General features: G+C 45.2%; 1 protein-coding gene across 5 annotated transcripts in view; it reads right to left on the bottom strand.

Moving 5' to 3' along the window:
• Window positions 1-23,991, bottom strand: part of LOC113013148 (regulator of G-protein signaling 17-like) — a 47,665-nt gene that overhangs the window by 5,912 nt on the left and 17,762 nt on the right. Inside the window, exons 2-5 of one of the 5 annotated variants that reach the window (XM_026153817.1) lie at window positions 21,035-21,142; window positions 1,943-2,115; window positions 1,726-1,821; window positions 1,066-1,300 (exon numbers count right to left, since the gene is read on the bottom strand). In XM_026153817.1, coding sequence (XP_026009602.1) covers window positions 1,066-1,300; window positions 1,726-1,821; window positions 1,943-2,115; window positions 21,035-21,049 — 519 coding nt within the window. In that variant the 5' untranslated portion in view covers window positions 21,050-21,142. The other 4 variants (XM_026153816.1, XM_026153818.1, XM_026153814.1 and 1 more) reach the window with 4 other exon arrangements.

Here is a 23,991-nt window from a genome sequence, read left to right on the forward strand (position 1 = left end):
GCTCTGCCGGAGGTTTCTTCCTGTTAAAAGGGAGTTTTTCCTTCCCACTGTTGCCAAAGTGCTTGCTCATAGGGGGTCATATGATTGTTGGATTTTTCTCTGTATCTATGAAGCACCTTGAGGCGACTTATGTTGTGATTTGGCGCTATATAAATAAAATTGAATTGAATTGAATTGGATGGATGAGCACCAGGGTACATCCATGCAGCCCCAGCAGGTCCCCGAGGCCATCTGCTGGCTGTGCAGCAAACAAGATCTAAAGGAGTCGGAGCTTTTCCATCAGTGGCCAAACTGTGGCGCTGTCTCCCCCTGAGTCTGACATCTCATTGGGTTCCTTCTCAAAGCAGCTAAAAACCTTTTAAACCTGCTTTTGGGAACTTTTCTGTTTTTCTCTCTGATGCTATCTGGAAAGATTCTATGGAAATACAGTTTGACTCATTTTGAACTGTCAGAAGCAAAAATGATAACTGAAGACACATTTCTGCTCCCCACAGCTTACATCCACTGGTGTGGCTCGACCGACAGATCAGCTGACTCAGAACCCACGGAGCAGACGCTCCTCCACAGCCAGAGGTTGGAGAGAAGTCTCCAGAAGCATGGCCTCAGCTTTGGTGGTGCTGTCCAGCGTGCTGTAACTTGTCATTTCAACTGCTGAAATCAATTAAATATTTTCTTTACCTCCTTAAAGAAAGAAAACCCGAACACTGAGAGTGCCAGTGCTGAAAATCCAAGACGTACGGCTGTAAGGTGCACCTGTAAACACCTGGATTTTAGAAGCTAATGTGGGAGAAATACGCACTCTTTCTGTAGCGTTTGGGATTAAATGAAGAATTTTTTTCCAAAAAAGTCTGGAGTTGGTTTCTTCGAGGATAGCAATGAGAATGCGTAAACAGGAAGTAAATCCTGGTGTCAGAACCTGTATCCAGTGTTTTTGTAACAGAGCGATCACAGCTCTGGCTTAGACACACCTTACATCTTACAGCTCTGTGCACCTGTTGTATAGTTCACACACTGGTCCTCTAAACAGTGAGCACTGGTATAACCCCAGCTGAAAAACAGTCATACCTCTTTTGGTGACAGAATAGAAATGTAGTCTTCATAGATGGAACGAGCTTTCTCCTCAATGGCGCTCTTGTTCATCTCCTGTTTGAGGTCCTCGCAGGCGAGCCAAAACAACATGTTCTCCTCGCTGTACTCTGTCCGCAGGAACTCCCGGAAAACATTTCGACCTGCCGGATTCCTCATCAGCTTGTCGAAGGACTGAGACCACAGCCGGATCTCTTCTAACGATGGTTTGGTGCTGAGGAAGAAGCGGGGAAAGCTTTGTTCATCTTCATCTGTTCATTTGTGTATGTTCCTGGTCTGCAGTTAGCTGATATAAAATTGAACGTACGAATATTTGGATATTTCTGACTTAATTGCAGTTGTGAGGCTAAACACTGAGAGTCTGTAAAGATCCTAGAGCCGTTAATGCAGGATAAACTGATGTAGGCACAGTCAGACCACATCTGTGTTTGAACACGTTTCCTTTGCAGGTAAATAAAACTCACACTCAGGCTCAGCTTATTCCCAAACTGCGTACTACTCCCATCAACATGTTTCACGGCTCGCTGAGCTCAGCTGAGGTCATACTGCCCCCTGGTGGCATTTTTCTGCAGTGCGGAAAAAGTTGTGTTTTTCATGTTTTTGAGGTCGAGCAGAGAACGATCGACTGCAGTGACTCACCAAGCTTCACAGTTTGGAATGGTTTCCATCTTTGTGTCCGGTATCTTCTTCCTCCTCCTCCACCTCTGCCTCTCCTCTTCATTCCTGACAGTGAGACTGACATGATAAAACAGCCTTCAGACAGGAAACGCGCACACACACAAACTCGCACAAACAGCACAGCCACACACGATGAGGTTAAGGGCAGCACTGACCAGGTAAGGCAGGTGTGTCTCACCATGAACAGCTGCAGCAGCAGCACCAGCAGAAGCAGCAGGCGTTGGGCCGCTGGGAATTTTGGGTAGTGGCCGTGCCCCGCCCCCCTCCCGTCCCGGTCAGTGCAGAGGTCTCGCTGCGACCTCCGCCCATGGTGAGCTCCGCCCCTCGCTCGGCCGGAATCGGACCTGTGTACTGTACAGATACATACTCAGGGTGATCAGTGTTGGGAAGGTTACTTTTAAAATGTATTCCATTACAGATTACATGCCCCAAAATGTATTTTGTAACGTATTCCGTTATGCGACTCAATGAGAGTAACTATTCTGAATACTTTGGATTACTTAATATATTATCATGCTTTTTCCAACTACATGAATGTATTGCTGGGTGATTTATTACTGAAGGTTACTCGCCATACCAATACCAACTAGATGTAAAAATCTTAATATAAATGAGTAACAGTAGGTGGACATTAGGTAAGGCTACACTTTTTGCAGCGATCTCGTGTAGAAAACTATTTGGCGCGTATATAAAACAGGTCCGCGGCTCCGAACCGTAGTAAAGGGACCTCTGGCTGATACGTCAGGTTCGTGTCGGGCTCCTAGCCGAAAAATAGCTTTACTTTGTTATCTGGGTCAACTTTGCTAGCGAGAGACAGAGAGAGGCGTTGAAAGGCTGCTCCAACGGAGCTTATTGTTTCAGAGGAAAACACGAACACAGCGTACAGTTGAGTCTTAACAGCTTACTTACAGCTGGGCTCATCAGGCTCTCTTCTGTGTCCTTGGGCAAGACACTTCACCTGTTGCCTACTGGTGGTGGTCAGAGGGCCCGGTGGCGCCAGTGTCCGGCAGCCTCGCCTCTGTCAGTGCGCCCCAGGGTGGCTGTGGTTACAATGTAGCTTGCCATCACCAGTGTGTGAATGTGTGTGTGAATGGGTGGATGACTGGATATGTAAAGCGCTTTGGGGTCCTTAGGGACTAGTAAGGCGCTATATAAATACAGGCCTTTTACCATTTTCTTGGCTGCAGTGGTTATTATTATATTTACATGCTTCCAGCTCCCGTTTCTGCTCCGTGACAGCTCGTACGTTTCCTTTTTTTCCCTCCTCGCTCACAGACACATAACGGGTATGGCAGTCCATTCTCCCTGCAGCACGGACTACACTGCCCATCAGGCTGCATGCTTTAGGGCAATGCCTGTAACTAGGGCTGCCACAAACGATTATTTTGATAGTTGACTAATCAGATCATGCATCCATTGAACGTAAAACGTACAGCTTATTGCACCAGCAGCAGCTGCTCTTATATAACTATCATTAGCTTACAGCTTTCAGTGTTTCAGGTATGTGCTAACTAAAAATAAAGACAAGATGATAGTTTATTAAATTTAAATGAAATTTGCAGATTGTTTCGGTGGAGTTTAATAAACTCACCGGAGTAAATTCTTGAGCATCTCACACTTCTGATGATCAGTTGTCTGCTTGACGTTTATTCAGCTGTGTAAAAACTATAACTTTAATCTCAGCCAAACCGATTTACTCAGAAACAAATAAAACGTCGGAGCGCTTTTGAAAATATGTGGTGTCTTGATAAACTGAGCAGATATTTGAGGTTTCCACAGCTACATTCTCGCCTGAAAATATGTTAAAAGTTTATTTTGTGACCCAGAAAGAATAATAAGAGTAATATTAAAACTAACTAGCTGCCGCCATTGTTGACAACTGAGCTGGGCTGCGCTATGAATTCTGGGACACAGTCTTCTTCTTCGGGGTTTAACGGCAGCTGGCATCCTTGTACATGCAGTGCTGGCATCTTCTGTTTCAGTCCGTTATTACACTCTTAAATCCTACTACTTATTCCTGCGTCTTTTGGGATCTTGCAAAGCTTCAAATGACGCGTCGACTATTAAATTAGTCGTCGACGATTTTGATAGTCGACGTAATCGTGGCAGCCCTACATGTAACACTCTGCCTATTGCCTTCATATTAAACATTTTAAAAAATATTTCTTCATGTCATTATGAGACGCGAGATTGAGACACAGACATTTGAGCCTCTTAATGTGTGTTTTCCTTGGGTTTCCACCAGCGTGTAAATACCAAAAACAGAGAGGGGACAGCCTAATATATGAAACCGCTGTGTAATCCCTTTATTTAAACAAAGTAACTGTAATTTGAATACCACCTTTTTTAAACGGTAACTGTTAGGGCTGTGCGATATGACCAAAATCTCATATCCCGATATAAGAATTCTATCATCCCGATAACGATATAAATCACATAAATGTAACATTTTCTGTAAATTCTGTGAATCTCGGGAAGCTCGTCTTGCGGGAAGTGTTTCCAGCTGCGCGTCATGTATCTGGAGTCGAGTGTTTTAACAGATGTATGAAATGATACATTTTTAGACATAAGTTATAAATGCAATCCATTATTATTATTATTATTATTACATTAATTTGTGCTTCACAACAAAACTATCCTTCATTACAAAGGCTGGAGTTTTACAGAAGAAGGAACATTCAACGTCTGCAGCCGCATGAAGACACTCGTAAACACTCGCAAACGTATTTCCAAGAGTTTCACTTTCAGGAGGATAATATTTCACTCAGTCGCCCAACTGTGAATTAAAAACTCTGTGACACACAATTTACTGCAAATTGAACAAAATCTAAGAGAAAAAAGTCATGGCTGTTGTGTTTGTGATAGTTGCTACCCGGACTGTTTATTATCAGAAGGAAAGCATGATCTGCACTTGGATGCTCAGTCTTTGGCCTTGTCCTGACACTCAGAGCTCACACTCAGTCAGTACAAGTTAGCCCCACCCACAGAAGCCATGAATGCATAAACGCATGTGGCACAATAACACAGTAATATTAGCATGTACCCTATGCTAAAGGAAGTACTGAAGCTCCTTTCCTTAGTATTTGGATAACTGGAACACCAGATACTTCCTGTCACATGTCTCAGTTCGATACCTTCCTAAGCATATTGGTCTATTAGAACGCACTCGGTTTGGCCTACCTGCACAGGTACTATAGTGACTGAGACCACTTGAAAAAGCTGGGAAGAGACAGTTAACCGTTTGAGTTTAAAGCTGCTTCAGCTGATGATCTTGGGCTCAGTCAGGATGTGACGACTCAGAGAAATGACGCTGCTTCCTGCTCAGGTCACAGGACGAAACTTGAGCTTAAAATCTCCCTTCCCAATAACCTTTGTTTACAGTAATGACAGCGAGCTTGCACCTGTAAACAAACAGTGACACATTCTTTTCCATTTGCACCATATTGCGCCGATATTAACAATTGGTGTTCGCGCTCTCTGCGGTAGAGTATCACTTCCTGTTACTGCTCAAACACAGTGATGTTTTTGAGTAGCTTACCTGCTTAGCAATTTAATTAAAAACTTAGATACCTTCTTCTTTCATAGTATAATCTTCACATGCTTCATCCGAAGCACACTCTCTGTGCACTCACTCCCTAATTTATAGCCAAAGTATTCACTCACTGTGTCTTTACTGTTTCAATAGCTTAGCTTAGCTCGCAGCCGACTCGTTAGCACCATGGCTACTTCACCTGTCCCCCCTTCACTTTCCTGCTCATTGTGTCAGATGTTTGGTTACTCCTCAGCCTCCTTTAGCAGTAATGAAATCTGTAACAAATGTAGCATATTTGCAGCTCTGGAGGCCAGGATTACTGAATTGGAGACTCAGCTTCGCACCCTTCATTCACCCGTAGCTAGCCAGGCCCCTGTAGCTGGTGCAGCCGAAGATAGCGTAGGCCCCGCTAGCTGTTCCCCGGCAGATCCCAAGCAGCTGGGGAAAGAGGGCGGCTGGGTCACGGTGAGGAGGAAGCATAGTCCTAAACAGAAGCCCCAGGTACACCACCAACCCGTTCATGTGTCTAACCGTTTTTCCCCACTCGGCGACACACACGCCGGGGGTCAAACTCTGGTAATTGGTGATTCTGTTCTCAGACATGTGAAGCTAGAGACACCGGCAACCATAGTCAATTGTCTTCCAGGGGGCAGAGCAGACGACATTGAGGGAAATTTAAAACTGCTGGCTAAGGGTAAACGTAAATACAGTAAAATCATAATTCACGTTGGCAGTAATGACACCCGGTTACGCCAGTCGGAGGTCACTAAAATCAATATTGAATCGGTGTGCAACTTTGCCAAAACAATGTCGGACTCTGTAGTTTTCTCTGGTCCCCTCCCCAATCAGATCAGGAGTGACATGTTTAGCCGCATGTTCTCCTTAAATTGCTGGCTGTCTGAGTGGTGTCCCAGAAACAATGTGGGCTTCATAGATAATTGGCAAACCTTCTGGAGGAAACCTGGTCTTGTTAGGAGAGACGGCATCCATCCCACTTTGGATGGAGCAGCTCTCATTTCTAGAAATATGGACAAATTCATTAAACCTCCCAAAATATGACTATCCAGAGTTGGGACCAGGAAGCAGAGTTGCAGTCTTACACGCCTCTCTGCAGCTTCTCTCCTCCTGCTACCCCCCCCCCCCCCCCCCCCAAAAACCCATCTCCATAGAGACTGTGTCAGCTCCCAAACAGACAAAAAACAAACTAAAAACCAGCAACAAACAACTTAAACATAAACAATTACAAAGAAAGAACAATAAAGTATCCACATCTGAACCAAAGAGTAAAACAGTGAAATGTGGATTATTAAATATTAGGTCTCTCTCCTCCAAGTCTCTGTTAGTACATGACTTAATAATTGATCAACAAATCGATTTACTCTGCCTTACAGAAACCTGGTTGCAGCAGGATGATTATGTTAGTTTAAATGAATCAACACCCCCGAGTCATTCTAACTACCAGAAACCTCGAAGCACAGGCCGAGGGAGAGGTGTGGCAGCAATTTTTCACACCAGCCTATTAATCAACCAAAGACCCAGACAGACTTTTAATTCATTTGAAAGCCTGATGCTTAGCCTCGTCCACCCCAGCTGTGAAAGTCAGAAACCAGTCTTACTTGTTATCATCTATTGTCCACCTGGGCCTTACACAGAGTTTCTGTCTGATTTCTCAGACTTTTTATCTGATTTAGTTCTGAGCTCAGATAAAATAATTATTGTGGGTTATTTTAACATCCATGTAGATGCTAAATATGTAAAAGAACCCACCCACCACTTTAATCACACTCTAGATCTTGTTTTAACATATGGCATAGAAACTTCATGAACTTCTTCACAAATAAAATTGTAATCATTAGAGGAAAAAATTACCAATAATCATCCCACAGATGTAATATTATCTACAGCTACTCTTAGTACCATTGATGTTAAGTTAGACTCTTTTTCTCCAATTGATCTTTCTGAGTTAACTTCAATAATTACTTCCTCCAAGCCATCAACGTGTCTTTTAGACCCATTCCTACAAAACTGCTCAAAGAAGTCCTGCCATTAATTAATGCTTCGATCTTAAATATGATCAGCCTATCTCTAATAATCGGCTATGTACCACAGGCCTTCAAGCTGGCTGTAGTTAAACCTTTACTCAAAAAGCATCTCTAGACCCAGCAGTCTTAGCTAATTATAGGCCAATCTCCAACCTTCCTTTCATATCAAACATCCTTGAAAGAGTAGTTGTCAAACAGCTAACAGATCATCTGCAGAGGTTTATTTGAAGAGTTTCAGTCAGGTTTCAGAGCTCAGCACAGCACAGAAACAGCTTTAGTGAAGGTTACAAATGATCTTCTTATGGCCTCTGACAGTGGACTCATCTCTGTGCTTGTCCTGCTAGACCTCAGTGCAGCGTTCAATACTGTCGACCATAATATCCTATTAGAGCGATTAGAACATGCTGTAGGTATTACAGGTACTGCGCTGCAGTGGTTTGTATCATATCTATCTAATAGACTCCAGTTTGTGCATGTAAATGGAGAGTCCTCTTCACACACTGAGGTTAGTTATGGAGTTCCACAGGGTTCAGTGCTAGGACCAATTCTGTTTACATTATACATGCTTCCCTTAGGCAGCATCATTAGAAGACATAGCATACATTTACACTGCTATGCAGATGACACCCAGCTCTATCTGTCCATGAAGCCAGATAACACACACCAATGAGTTAAACTGCAGGAATGTCTTAAAGACATAAAGACCTGGATGGCCGCTAACTTTCTGCTTCTTAATTCAGATCAAACTGAGGTTATTGTACTCGGCCCTGAAAAGCTTAGAAATATGGTATCTAACCAGATTCTTACTCTGGATGGCATTACCTTGGCCTCCAGTAACACTGTGAGGAACCTTGGAGTCATTTTTGACCAGGACATGTCCTTCAACGCACATATTAAACAAATATGTAAGACTGCGTTCTTCCATTTGCGCAACATCTCTAAAATTAGAAATATCCTGTCTCAGTGTGACGCTGAAAAACTAGTTCATGCATTTATTACTTCCAGGCTGGACGACTGTAATTCATTATTATCAGGAAGTCCTAAAAACTCCCTGAAAAGCCTTCAGCTAATCCAAAATGCTGCAGCAAGAGTCCTGACCAGTGTTGCCAACTCCTCAGTAAGGAAAATCGCTATTGGTTGTCCTAAAAGTTGCTAGAAGTCGCTAAATGATGTCATCGCCTAATTTGCATAATTGATCATACTAATCTAATTGTACCCTATGTTGTTGGAGAGACAAATAACATCGTGGAAGAGACATAAAGTGAGTAAAAAACGTCCTAAATGCATTTAGAGTTTATTTAGAACTACAAATTAAATTTCTTTTAGCAATTATTGTTTTGTTTAATGTCACATTTCCAATCCTGTTCCTTTACCCGGGCTTGGACTGGCAAAAGTGACCCGAAATAGGCACTCTGGTGGAGTTACTTTGTGTGTGTGTGTTTATAAGTAGTTTTAAACCTTGTGATCCACAAAACAGCATAAGAGTAAAAGAGTAAAAGAAGAACTGACTGCGTTACAGCACCCGCTGCTTGTTGAGAGTAAAAGCAATATGGGCTTTCACGTCTTTTTTTAGCGACTTTTTTTTAGAAAAAAGGTCGCTAAGGGGTCTGAAAACTCGCTAAATATAGTGACAAAGTCGCTAAGTTGGCAACACTGGTCCTGACAGGGACTAGAAAGAGAGAGCATATTTCTCCTGTTTTGGCTTCCCTTCATTGGCTTCATGTTAAATCCAGAATTGAATTCAAAATCCTGCTCCTCACATACAAGGTCTTAAATAATCAGGCCCCATCTTATCTTAATGACCTTGTAGTACCATATCACCCTATTAGAGCACTTCGCTCTCGCTCTGCAGGCCTACTTGTTGTTCCTAGAGTATTTAAAATTGGAATGGGAGGCAGAGTTTTTCCTTCCCACTGTCACCAAAGTGCTTGCTCATAGGGGGTCATATGATTGTTGTTTTTTTCTCAGTATGTGTTACTGTAGGGTCTGCCTTACAATATAAAGCGCCTTGTGGGGACTGTTGTCATTTGGCGCTGTATAAATAAAATTGAATTTTCAGCCACCCCTCTTTGGTTTTATTACTTTCTTTTAATCTTTAAAGTGCTTTTGAGCACCTGGAGCAGGGTGCCGCCGGTGCATCGAGCCACCTGGAGGGCTCTTCAACTGGTGGGGGAGATTGTCACATCTTGCAGGAGCTTTCCTCTCCTCAGGAGCTCCCTCTGCAGGAGGGGGAGATACAGGAGAGGTGGAGGAAGATCTCAGCCTGGGTGTTTATTGTCTTATGTAGTCTGGAAGATGAGTGGATGGTGGGGTGGGTGCAGTTTTCTCTGTGGTGGGGTTGGGTGGACTGTCCCGGGCTCTGTGGGGCCGGGAGGCGCTGCTGCACTGGGCCCCGGTCTGGATGGGCCTGGGCCCCCTTTCCCTGGCGGGTCGCGGAGTATGGGGGTGCCTACTGGGGTCAGCGGGGGAGCTGGCCCCAGGGAGAGGTCACTTGCCCCTCCCTTCCTTCCCTCCCCATCTCCAGCTGCCTCCCTCTTCCCGCTCCACCACAACCACCCACACATGCAGGACCTTGGAGTAGGGGTATGTCACCAGGGTGCAGAGGAGGCTACCCCCCCCCCCCCCCCCGTCCCCTTCTGGCTGCCTCTGCCTCAATTTTATCCCACAACTTAGACATTCACATTACTCACACTCTCATTACACATACATATAGGATCTTGGGGGTGGGCACGATACACGGAATCCAAAGTACCATCAGGGTGTACACCCCACCCCTGGCGTCGTTGCCCACTCTCAATTTTAAATACACGTAGACATTGAGGGCTAGCAGGAGGGACCATGCGCTTACCTGCTGCTCTCTGGCAGGTAGCTCCATGCCCTCCTGGGTTTTAAATGCACCTTAGAACACACATGCATCAACACTACAATGAGCGGGTGGAGGGAGGTTTGGAGTCTTCTCTCACCCCCATTCTCTGCGACCTGCTGGAGCGGGGGGGCTAGGAGGAGGAGTTGGCCGTCCGACTGCGGTCTGGAGTGTGGGGCCTTCCTGCTGCTGCGGAGTCGGGGCGGTCTGCCTCCCCCCACCGCAGGGAAAAGGGTAACACCACCTGGGTCTGGGTGCAGTTCCCCCCTCCAGGGGCAAGGGTACCTAGACCCAGTTTGTAGAGTACGCTTGGGGAGTGTGATCGTGTGTACAGCGTCTCTTTATGTCTGTCTCCACGTTGGTTGAGTGTGGAGTAAGTGTATATGAGAGCATGAGGGTGGGAATGGATGTTTGTATCTGTGTGTGCCTGTATTTCTGTGTCTATATGTCAGGTTGGGTGTCAGGCGCCACCTCTCTGGGGACATCTCAGGCCCTCCAAGGTTTGGAGGCCTATCTCCCCCTACCACCACTTCCCCTGCCAGTGGCGGACCCCCTCAGACATCGGTGCGTTGGTGGTTCTTTGTGTCCGGGGGTGGGCGTCCAGGTACACACCGGCTCACTCCTTGGCGGCCGCTTATCGGGGCCTGGAGCCTGGGGCTCGCTCGGGCCACTTCGGAGGTGGGGTGCCCCCGGCCTCTCGGCCTGGGGCTCGGTCACTCAGGCACGGCTGGCTGCCGGCGGAGCTCACGGGCGCGTCACTGCAACCCCCCTGGCTTCTGCTCCGCGGCTGCTGAGTGAGCCCTCATCTGGGACTCTCCTCAGCTCTTTCTGGGACAGTGGCGCGGCTGCCCCTCTGTTGGTCTTCCTTGGTCTCTTGTGTTCTGGGGGCCTCTGGATGTCTGGAGTTTTGATCTCCTCCATACCTGCTTCATGCCCTGGAGGACGGGGCTGTGGCCCCCCACACCCTCTAGCAGATCATTACATGAAGGAACCTTTTAAAAAACAAAAAACAAGCGCGTCCATGCTCACAGGTGTACACACGGGTGATCACACCCACAAACTACACCCTTTTTGGCTCCTACCTCAAAGCACACTGTGTTCTGTTGATCTTATGTGCTGCACAATAATGTTTAACATTTAGTATTTACTGTCATATTCCCATATATCATTGTGATGTTGTTTATTCTATTACTCTTGTTCTCTTCTGCTTGTTTTCTTCTTTCTTTCTCAGCAGGTGACCCAGGTGATTGATATATGCATTTTTTTTTCTCTGCCCGTTCTGTTGGTTTTTGTTTTTTTTGCCCTTCTCCCCCGTCCCTCTTCTCAGCTGTTTCTCTTTCCCTCTTTCTTTCTCCCCTTCTTTCCCCCAGTCAAGTCTGTCCCGTATTCAGTAAGTGAAAATAAAATAAACAATAAAAGGTGAATCAAATGGACCATTACGGCAAGGCTGTGATGGTCAATTTGGTAAAGTAAATCCGTTGGGCATCTTTCTTTGCCTTTAGACAACAATTCTGATGGCAAAAGAGCCAAACGGGACAGACAAAAAAAAAAAAAAAAAAAAGTGCTTTTGAGCAACAGTTCTCCAGCTTTCTGAAGCTCTTCTTCTTTGGACATCGGCTGCTTTTTTTGTTTTTGTTCAGTCCCTGTACCTGACCCTTTTCACGGGAGTGTTTTTAACCCCTGAACTCTGACGTATGAAGCACTAAAGCATAAAAAGTCTTCTAACTCAAGGATGTACACAGCAGACACCTTAGCAAAGACTTTGACTTTTTGTTACCAGCAGCTGGTTTCTTTAGTCGAATCTGTGAAAAATACCAACGATGACAAAGTCTGAAATAAAATAGTGTTTTTGCACCAAAGGTGACTCCCAAACAGCAGGGAAGGTGAAAACTGAAGAAAGAAGAACAAGTCCAGCAAAGACCTGACACAGGACACTGAGCAATGATCATCTACTTTCCACTGAAACCTCATCAGAAATGGTCTGAGTGGAAGGGCAGCATCAGGAAGCCATAATGAAGGGAAACACAAGGAAAGGCTGAGGTATGGAAATTGCACAAGAACTCAGAAATCAGAGGAACAGGTCTGATGGAGAGATGGATCTTTGATAAACTGATGAGTGTGATCCACCGTGCAGCAGCATCTGGAAACATCAGCTTCATGTTTCAGCATGACAATGATCCAACCACAGTGAAGGCACAGCTGGATAGAAACACACGGGGGAACAGAGCCAGACCTCAGCATGACTGAAGCAGCGTGGGATCATCCTGACAGGGAACAAAACATCCAAAGAAGAGCTTTGAATGTCCTTCAAGGAGCCTGGAAAACTGTTCCTGAAGATCCTCACAGAGCTGACAGGAAGTGAACTACACTGGTTGTTTGGCCTTATGAAGCATCCTCCCAGCTCTGCTCAGGTTAAATCGTTCTGGCTGTTTTGCACAGCCAGTCCTAAATCTGAAATATTTGAGTGGGATGATCGGGAAAGATCGAGGATGTTTCCTACTTTATAAATCTATTATGCAGTAAACAAATGTGTATTCACTGCATGCACCGAAACAGATGCACGACTGGTCATTCATTATTACTGTGAGTCCGACACCAACAATAAAAAGTTGGTGCCTGCAGCCTTCAGTGACTGAAGGCTGCAGGCAGCTGAAACAACACTGAACAAGTAAAAATCAAAAATCAGAACCACAATATGAGAGACGGGAAAAAGACACGCTGATTAGAGGAAGAGAAATACACTCACTGTTTGGGAGAAAGAGAGAAAAAAGCAGGAAAGAGTCAAAGTAACATCAAAAAGGAGGAGAGACAAAAACAAAAGAGGAAACAGAAACCAGGGTTTTACAAAATAAAGGGCGTGAATAGAAGAGAGGAAGAGCAAGAGGAAGTGAAAGAGACCCAACATGTGACACACACTTGTGTGTGTGTGAGTCATGTTTTTATTTCTCACAGTTGAAGAATATCTCTGCTTTAGAGTTTTTCTTCCCCCAAAATAAAAGTTAAAAGTGACTGTGGGTTTTTTCTGTGCCACTTTGGGCTCCCACGGTTCAACATGCATGTTAGGGTTACTCTGTGATTCAGCTCGAGGTGTTAGTGTGAATGATTATCTGTCTCTCTGTGTTAGACAGAAAAGCCACCTGCCCCCGCCTCGCCCCTCGCGGGGGGGGGGGGGGGGGGGGGGCTGGAGGCTCCCGTTTGGATGAGTGTCTGGAGATGGATGGAATGGAAATTCGCATTACTCTGAGATAATCTGGAGGAGAATCACAGCTGCAGTAACATTCATGACAGTTTACTGACATGATGATTTAAATCATTTCTGTGGGTCTGAACGATCGGATTTCTCCAATACTGGACCCACTTCAGTCTGCCTACCAGGCATTGGAGCGGACGATGCCGTCATTCACCTCGTGCATCCTTCCCTCTCTCACCTGGAGACCGCTGGGAGCACTCTGAGAATCATGTTCTTTGATTTCTCCAGTGCCTTTAACACCATTCTTCCCACAGTCCTGAAGGACAACCTGGAGAACTCAGGAGTGGAGCATCACCTCACTACCTGGATTTTGGGCTACCTCACTGACCGACCACAGTATGTGAGAACTCAGGGCTGTGTGTCGGAGAGGGTCGTCTGCAGTACAGGCCCCACAGGGAACGGTTCTGGCTCCGTTCCTCTTCACCATCTACACTGCAGACGTCTCCCACAACTCCACCCAGTGCTTCCTGCACAAGTTCTCTGATGACTCTGCAATAGTCGGCCTCATCACTGATGAGGACGACAGGGACTACAGAGAACTGACCCAAGACTTTGTGGACTGGTGCAAGCTGAACTGCCTCCAGATCAACACTAATAAAACCAAGGAGCTGGTGGTAGACTTCCGCAGGCACAAACATCCTCCACTGCAACCACTGAACATCCAAGGTATGGACATCAAGGCTGTGGACAGCTACAGGTAGCTTGGTGTTCATCTGAACAATAAACTGGACTGGACTCATAATTCAGACGCCCTCTACAGGAAGGGCAGAGCAGGCTGTACCTGCTGCGGAGACTCAGGTCGTTTGGGGTGAAGGGCCCACTCCTGAAGACCTTCTATGACTCTGTGGTGGCCTCAGCCATCTTTTAAGGTGCGGTCTGCTAGGGCAGCAGCATCTGTGCTGGGGAAGAGAACTGAACAGGCTGATCCGGAGGTCCAGCTCTGTTCTAGGATGCCCTCTGGACTAGGGCTGGGCCATATCATACCGTTCCCGGTAATACCAGTATAATGTTGGGCAACGATAACAAAATAAAATATCGCGATAGAATATGAGTAAAACACGCATGCGCAGTGCCTTTGTTTTCATACGCACATGGCCGAAAAAGCATGGTGGCAACGGAGAATGAGAAAGGGGAAAGTGGATCATTTAATGAAACAGATGAACCAGAACTGGTTTGTAAAAATGGTGCAACTTCAGTGATGTGGAACTGGTTTGGTGTTTGTCCGTCAGATACACACACCAAAGCAAATTTTTTTGTAGAACATGCAAGCGGCCGTCGTTATTGCCGTATTTGTCGGACTAAGGTGCTCGTAAATCTGGAAGCAATCTGGGTCCTAAACTCTGTATGCTTCAGGTCCCAAAGTCAAATGAACACTGCGGCATCACTGAGAGTTAAAAACTGTCTAAATTCTTTCATCTGTAATAAAATGATCAGCGTTGCTGCTTTACCAGGTGTAACAGTTAAGTTTAACATCCAGGCATCCATGAAAACAGGATTTATTACATTTAACGGAGTTAGAAGTTAGCAGGAAGTTAGTGGTTAGCTCGCTAGTTTTGCTAGTTACCTAAACATGATATTGCATGTTCTGACTGAGAGATTTCTGAAAAAATTCAAACGTACAGCTCTTCTTCTTGCACACTGCAGTTTAATAATAATAATAATAATAATAATAATGGATTGCATTTATATAGCGCTTTTCTAGGCACCCAAAGCACTTTACAATTCCACTATTCATTCACTCTCACATTCACACACTGGTGGAGGCAGCTACAGGTGTAGCCACAGCTGCCCTGGGGCAGACTGACAGAAGCGAGGTTGCCATATCGAAAGAGCTGCTTTGTGGACGCGCCATCGGCCCTTCCACAAAGCACCTCTTTTTAACTTCGGTGGATATTATACATGGTTATGCTCAGGATATGTCAGCCCATTTCTACTGGAAATGCCTTTTGGTTAAACCTTCAGCAAGGAATTTGCATTTGGTCAGAGGGCCCGGTGGCGCCAGTGTCCGGCAGCCTCGCCTCTGTCAGTGCGCCCCAGGGTGGCTGTGGCTACAATGTAGCTTGCCATCACCAGTGTGTGTGAATGTGTGTGTGAATGGGTGGATGACTGGATATGTAAAGCGCTTTGGGGTCCTTAGGGACTAGTAAAGCGCTATATAAATACAGGCCATTTACCATTTACCATTTGCACTGTTCAATTTTTATATAGCTTTAATGCACATAAAAACAGCTGCTTGATTAAGTGAAAATAAATGGATGGGTTTTTGCGCTAGTAAAGTTGTGGAATTGTATTTTGTCTCGCATCAATTATATCGTCAGTAATATCGTTATCGCAAATTTTCAAATATATATTGTGATAAATATTTTTGGCCATATTGCCCTGCTGTAGTCTGGACCCAGTGAAGGTGGAGAGTGACAGGAGAATGGTGGCTAAGCTGTCATCCCTGTTGGACAACATCTCCTAGACCATGCAGGAGACTGACAGCACTGAGCAGCTCCAAACACGCACACAAACACAGACGCACGCACACACAGACACATGCACAAAAACACACACACACGCACACATGTACACAAACACACGCACACACACACGCACAGAGCTGTGTTTACATAATTAAGTAAATTTCAAATATTAATCTGAGAGATTAGCGCTTCATAATTTCACCATCTGATCAGCAGCAGCACTCTGCATGTGTGTGTTAGGGAGAGGTCCTAATGACAAAAACAGATTAGTGTTGTTCTGTTTTCAAACTGTGTTTTTTAAACAGCAGACATGTGGACAAAGGACACATGGAGCTATAAGGACATGAAGACATGGAGTGTGATACAATGAAAGACATAAATGCAGAAAAGGGGAATAAATGTTTGAGTCATGGTGACTGTAGAGTGTGAACAGTTCTATGTTTCATCATGACACCAGGCTGACAGCACCGGTGGACTTGAGCCTGGGGCAGAAAGGAAAGGAGCTGTACCGACATGTTGGACACACAGGCTTAGTTTCCTTTTCGAGCACTCACACTCGAACGCAGTCAGCGGTGTCTAAATCAGCCGAACCGTTCTGAGGTGACACATTTGAGGTTTTTCAGCTTCAACAAACTGCATCAGACTCAAGATTCAGCCCCTGTCCTTATTAGGAGAAGTCTTTTGAAATATACACACGTTTATGCTCGTGCACGTGCACTCAGAGCGCGCACACACACAGCGTAACCAAGCAGGCTGCCACACGCCCATTTTAAGGCTACAAGGATGTTAGCATTGACTGAAAGGGCTTCAGGCCAAGAAACAAACAGACAGAATTCTATAAAACACTTAGAGTTTAAGAAACAAACACTTTCTGCAGCAGCTACAGAAAGAAGTAAAAGACAGTCTGTATGCATGTTTTTACCTGGACACACTGGGATCTCCTCCCAGCTGGACTTGAAACACACAGGAGACTTCGGCACACTCTCTCAGTAGGAGCAGCAGCTCTAATCTTTACAATTCAGTTTTAGTTTTTTAGCAGCAAATCACAACAATAGTCACCTCAAGGTGCTTTATAGAGCCAATGAAGAAAAGCCAATATTTAGGACATTCCGATAATAATGAATGACAGTAGTCAAGCTTACAAGTAATAAATACACAAATGCACAAATGGAAGAAAGCAGTCTTACATATTTGTTTAATATGTGCGTTGAAGGACATGTCCTGGTCAAAAATGACTCCAAGGTTCCTCACAGTGTTACTGGAGGCCAAGGTAATGCCATCCAGAGTAAGAATCTGGTTAGATACCATATTTCTTAGCTTTTCAGGGCCGAGTACAATAACCTCAGTTTAATCTGAATTAAGAAGCAGAAAGTTAGCGGCCATCCAGGTCTTTATGTCTTTAAGACATTCCTGCAGTTTAACTCATTGGTGTGTGTTATCTGGCTTCATGGGTAGGGGTGGCTCCTTTGTTGGCTACAGCCAACAAAGGAGCTACAATCAGAGATTTACTACAACTGCTTTGTCCTGAGTGCTGTCTACTCACTGTAGCTGCATGCTGGATGCATCCAAACATCCCTGATTCCTCAGAGGAGTTTCCGGGACCACAACAAAGACTCTGGTAAGGGAAGGGGTGGTGGGCTCTGTGCTCATGTGCTTCAGGACAACAACAGTGGAATCACAGACAGTCACTGCACACTGAGATTCCATTCAGTCCATTCAGTGCAGGTGCTTTTATCTACCTCACGGGCTAACGGTAGCCACAGTTACCATTGTTTACAACGCTAGCTCAAGTCTCATCCACCTCCAACTTCTATCAACAGAAAGCAGAGACCCCAGAGCACATCCATGCTGTTGCTGGGACTTTAATAAGGCATTTTTGAAATCATTACCCTGCAAATTCCACCAGCATGTTAACTGTCCTAGCAGCGGGGACAGGACACTGGACCATGTGTACAGGAATAGAGCCACGCTCCTCCCCACATGGGACAATCTGACCCCCTCTCGCTGCTCCTTATCTCTGCATACACCCCCTCTCAGGAAACAAACTCCTCTAAGCACCGGGGTCATTAAAACAAGGCCAGATGTTGTTCTCTTGATCTGACAGACTGATCCGTCTTCGAACTGCAGGACCTGGAAACCTTCACTCAGTCTGTCCTTTTCTACAGTAAGTGCCTTGTAGAGAATGTGACAGTCACCAAACCATCCAGGTTTTTCCTAACCCATGACGAGTGAAGTCCAGGCTCTGATCACAACTCGTAACTCAGCCGAAGGCTGAGAGACAGTTCTTTATACACGACTGCCAGAGCCAACCTGAGGAGGAGGTACAGGAGGAAGACAGGGGGCTTGCTCACCGACAGCAACCCCCATCAGGTGCGGAGAGGTGTGCAAACCCTCATCAACTACAAAGGCCAGAGTCCCCCAACCCCTGACAGCAGCCTCAAACTCGCAGAGGAGCTCAACGTCTTTTTTGCTCTGTTTGAGGCCACCCCGCTAAGCTCACCCGGACCCACAACACCACCACCTGGTAAAGAAGGCCCAGCAGCGGCTGCACTTAGAATAACCTGGAGCAGGAGCTGCTGCTGGCCTTCAGGCTCTCCTCCTGCCTGGTGTTTGGTACTCAGGGGTCAGACAGGCTGCACAGAGGGTCACTATTCCTCCAGACTCACTAACAGCTTCTTCCCCGGGCCATTCGGACTGTTAACACTACTTTCCTGTTTACTCCTGATTTATTTACTATTTCTATGATTTTTACTGCTGCTCAGTCAGCATGGAGTAGCCACCATACTGCTGTACATGTACAATGACAATAAAGGGCCATTCAATTCTATTGTAGTGACTGATTTTAACATGGATTATTACTCATATATATATTAGAGATTTAAAAAATCATATACAGAACTAAATGGGAGCCCAACAAAAGCAGCGGCTTCAGTGCTCTTCCTCAGGGTCCTCAGACGGGTACCACTAATAGTATTAAGGTGTTATTAACGGTCCAAAGACCACATTCAGGCTCAGGAGCAAACACACTCTGAGGGAAGACCTGCCTGTATTACCCCCACTCAGAATATAAAACCAACCTGAAGGGAAACATTTAAGATGGAAATCTCCACAGCCCGGCACAGGTGGGAAAAATAAAGTATAAATACCTTATTACTATACTTATGTACAACTTTTAGGAGCTGTACTTTAATTGAGTAGTTATTTTTTAACCGACATGAGCGTAAACTGTAACACATGAGGCAATCCTACTCGTGTATAAATCACCGGGGTACGTCGCATAAAAAGAGATGAAAGAGGCACAACTGAAGTCAGGGGTTAATGTGGTTTGTTTCGGACCTAACCCCTCACCGAGGGGAGATGTCAGCATCAAGCTGAGAAGCAGGGAGTGGGAGGAGCATAAAGTAAAGTTTTTCAAGTCAGAGACAGCGTTTCTGTAAGCGCAGCAACAGGACAACATTTTACACGTGCAGGTAAATCCAACCGAGTTCATGCTGCCGTGTACACACACAAGCCCTTACTGCCTTTGCTTACATTTGAAAAACAACTATTAAGCATTTCTTAGTTATGTGTTAAACATTTCCCTGTTTATGACTTACTCCACAATTTTACATCTTTATTCTAGCAGAGCATGCTTTATAATCAAAATGAGATAATTTACTGCTCTTTACAGTTGGGGCAGATTTGTATTGAGCATAGTTCAGGTTATTGTTGGCCCGCTCCCGGCGCCAACATGTAGGCAGCTGCTCATGTTCTGCTTCAGTGATTCAGGCTGACTGCATTTATTGCAATGAAAATTCATCTCAAGTAGGTTTATATTCTCATTTTTATACCACAAGGTTGAGTTATGTGTGCGCAGCTGTCAGACGTCCTCCAGGGAGCTACTCTTTCATTTCTTACTCTGTACTTCTTCAAAGAGTTTATTTAGTACTTCGACATTTACTGGAGTATTTTCAAAACTACTATCTGTACTTCTTATTTAAATACAGAATGTCTGCCGCCTCTGCAGCTTTCAAATATTCAACTTGAAAGTCTGCTGGGCCCTTTCATTGTTGTTTACAAGCCAACACATGAAAATCAGCATTTCCCAGACTGTTCAGCTTTTCAGGAACTGAGAAATACAGTTGACCATGATGCATTTTCCACTAAAGACCTTTGCCTTTCCTCGAACACCCACAGATCAGAAATCATTTTTCAAATCTTAGATATGAACCTTCAGTTCGGTCGATAATCAACAGTATCGACAGCATGGCGTGACTCACGCCGTACCTGCATCCATCGTCTTTAAGGTGACAGGAGTGCCCACGGCAGCACGCTAAAGCACACAGAAAGCATTCAGCCACACAACTCACCAGAGACGGGATGATTCAGCGGCGAACGATCGACAAACTAGTCCTTCTTTCTCCTTCCTTTCAGCCGCTCGCTAACAGCCACGACGCCTCCATCAATCAGCACGCCTTCACTCCCGTAAAGGAGGAAGAGACGAAGGGTGGGGGGCAGGAAGCAGAATCAGAGGTATTGTGACACACAGGGGTTCTTGGTTTCTCTCTGAAACTTGATGAATCAGACCTGGCGTCCACACACACACACAACTAACCCTGCCACGAGGACTGCACGGACCTCTTCACACCACCGAGGCAGGAAAAGGAGGAAAAAGCTGCTAAAAGCAGTGTTTACATTCTTGAACTTGTTCATCTCTGGAATCAGTCCAGTCTCGACTTGTCAAAGTTTCTCTCCTTCACAGGAAAACCAACCTGACCACATCCCTGAGGCTAAATCCCCACAGCTCATCACAACATCAGCCCAGCTGTCACAGCCCAGCTGCTCGCTTGGCCTGTGCCCTTGTTCTTCTCAACACATTACAGACAAAACCCTTTACGTGCTTCTGGTCCGAGATGAGCGTCACATTACATCCAGTTTCAGCTCTCGTGCATGTTACAACATGACAGCACCTTCCCTGGTCTGCTGCTGCAGAGTCCATAAAGAAATGATTGTGTGGTGCGCGAGGACAACTCTCACACTGCTGATGGTGATGTGACTTCATTACTGCTAGAAGAGGACGTGTTTGTGTGGCACACGGACAGACGGACACAGAGAGGACACACAGTCAGAGGGCTTTACCAGAACATCCGCCATGTCGAGAGAGCGGCCGGTCGGTTAGAGCGTGCGTCGTCAGCGGTGTTAGCAGGCCGGGCACACGCATGTCATCCTCTCTTCAGCCTCGGACCTCTGCTTTACACACACACACACACAGCGAAATGCACAAAAGCACATACAGTCCAAACACATGGAGATGTTCACAAATGCAACATCAAACAGCACCAACAAATCCACCAAGAGGCAGATTTATTCACAAGGTGTCCACACACACACACACACACACGAAGGAGAGAAAAAAACCACAGTGAGTGTGTGTGTGCAAAAGTGTGAAAAGGACACTGAAAGATTCTTAATGAACTTTATATTTAAACGATTCTGACACGTTGCCGTGTTTTCTGGGCGCTGTGAGGACCAGATGACATCATCACCTCTAATCTGCTGCTCTTACTGACCAAGCATCATTAGGCCGCCTGGACGTATTTGGTCATTTTGGCTGTAATAGGGGCAGAAATCACACTATAAGTGCATGCTTTTGCCCCTTTTTTCAGAATAACCCCAGCTTTAAATATCTGTCAGTCATTTTACATCACTGTATTGTTGTGACAACGCAACAACAGTTTACAGTGGACGAAAATAAAAAACAGACTCTGTGTTTTCAGATTTATAGTTAAGTGGAAACTGATATTCCACAGAAACAAAATGTAACACATCAACTCTAAAAATGAACTATACTAAATATGTACAATGAAGTTTTTGAGCCTAAGCCACTCAGTTTTTTTAAATCTGCAGGCCTTTTTTGGGGCGTTGCCACTTCTTCACACCCATGCATCATCAATTCTTACATGTGATTGGACCATCGGTTGCTCGTGCTTTCTAAAGATGCACCATAAAGTTTTCTCGTCTTTCAGTAAGCGTCCACATTTTCTCTCTAGCATAAACGATGACGGAGTTACCGTCGTTTAAAGAGCGCTTGTAAAATGGGCCTGTCAGCGGGCCCATCGTCAATAAAGGGTTAAACCTCGAACATCGAACAGCAGAGATGAACGAGCTCCTGATGCATTCAATTAGTTGTAAACATTTGGAGGACGTGAGTGTGGCGAGTGTAAAACCATATGACCAAGAAAGCAGCAGAGGGAGCAATGACACCTGTACTAAACAGTCACATTTTAATCCAGTTCATCAGATTCCAGTTAACGAACCATTCAGGCAAACACAGTTAAGTTTTTGTGCACCGTGATTTCATGCAAAGTCTCCGTAAAGACGAGAACTTCACCCACCATCAGAGGTGGAGCTGAGGATGTTTCCACTGTAACACATGGACAGAAAAAAACGAGTAACTGAAATTTCTGGTTCTGAAAATGCTTTTTCTCCAACTCTGGAAGGAAGAAGTTAGAATCAGTGGTCAGCCATCATGCCACCACTCTTTATCACTTTCAATAGGAAAAGCTGACAATGGGGGAGATTAGGGTTAAGGCTAGGGGAGATAAAGGCTGTAAACGGACCCTCACTGCTGTTAGCGTTTCTATATTCACACCCTGACACACCAGCACACAGGAAACCTCTGTGTTCAGGGGTTTGTCCAAGGACAGCATCCAGGACGAAGGAACAGGGATCAAACCTCTGACCTCACATTAAGGAGGCACCACGATGAGTCACAGGCTGACTCCATGTGTATTTTATCATGTGAAGAACTACACGATGTTTGTGTGTCTATTTATGAACGGAGAGGAGATGGAACTCTTTAAAGCCACTTGTTTTTTCTTCAGCAGTTTCCTCGCTTACATGTTGGGTAACACAGAGTCACTTTGATCGTCATCTTGGGTAATGTCGGCTTATCACAAGTTTCTCTGTCAGTCCCACATCTGCTTCATGTACTGTCCAATCTGTCTCCATCATCATCTTCCAGTTATTGTGTTCAATACCTGCTGCACAATCCACTTCGTATTGCCTCTGTCCTTTGTTTATTGTACAGTTAGTATTGTATAGTTAGTAATAGTACCTTTTTATTTTATAAGTTACTATTTTTTGTAATTCCTAGATTTATATCTCTTGGAGATTTATCTTTTATATTCTTATAAATGCACCATGGGGGGAGGGGGGGGGGGTATTTCGGTACGCTGCATACTGTGTATACTGTTGTACTGACAATAAAGTTCTTGTATCTTGAATCACTGCTGCGGTTCTCTGAGTGAATATGACCTTTAACAGGCTGATGAAGCAGCATCGTCTGATAAAAGCCCACAGACGTACGCATCAATGAAGCAAAGATGGCCGGAGTGCTAGAAACACAAGACAAAAGGAGAAACAGACAGAAGGGAAGAAGATGAGCAGTCTGAAAAAGAGGAAGTAAGCAACAGACATAATGAAGAAAGACGCAGGAAGAGGAAGTGTGTACCAACTGGCAACAGGAAGACAGAAAAAGCCGTCCTGCTCCTCGTCCTCCGGCGGCTATCTGAGAGGTGGCTTTATTCAAAGTTGACAAGAGACTTCAAACAAACCAGCACAGCTTTCCTTCCAGAGGCTTCCAAAGACTTTCACATTAAGACACATTATTGCAATGACCCACAACCCTCACCTCCAACATGCTTTTAAGCCTAATATGTAAAACCAAGAGTGACATGAAGGGAGGGCTGGGTGTTCAGAAAGAAGGGAAACGGAGTCGAGGCGAAGCACCCGCAGGTGATCAGTAATGATTACAGACAGGTGTTTGTTCCACTCTGAGGGACTTGGATGTAAAAACTACTGCTCCAAATACGATTCCTTCAATGCAGAAACACGTTATTTCTGCTTTTCAGTGTCTCTTCCTCCTGAAACCAGACCCAGCACCCTATATGGTCATAATGACAACATTCCCATAAATCCCCATACTGCAGCTTATCCTGACGTAAGCTATACGAGTCATCGACACACCAAGAAAGGAAGGAAGCACGGAGGAACACTTTGTGTCTGTTTTTTCCAAATGCAGCTCTAAATTTAAG

This window comes from Astatotilapia calliptera, chromosome 20 (genome assembly GCF_900246225.1).
Source record: "Astatotilapia calliptera chromosome 20, fAstCal1.2, whole genome shotgun sequence".
Lineage (NCBI taxonomy): Eukaryota > Metazoa > Chordata > Actinopteri > Cichliformes > Cichlidae > Astatotilapia > Astatotilapia calliptera.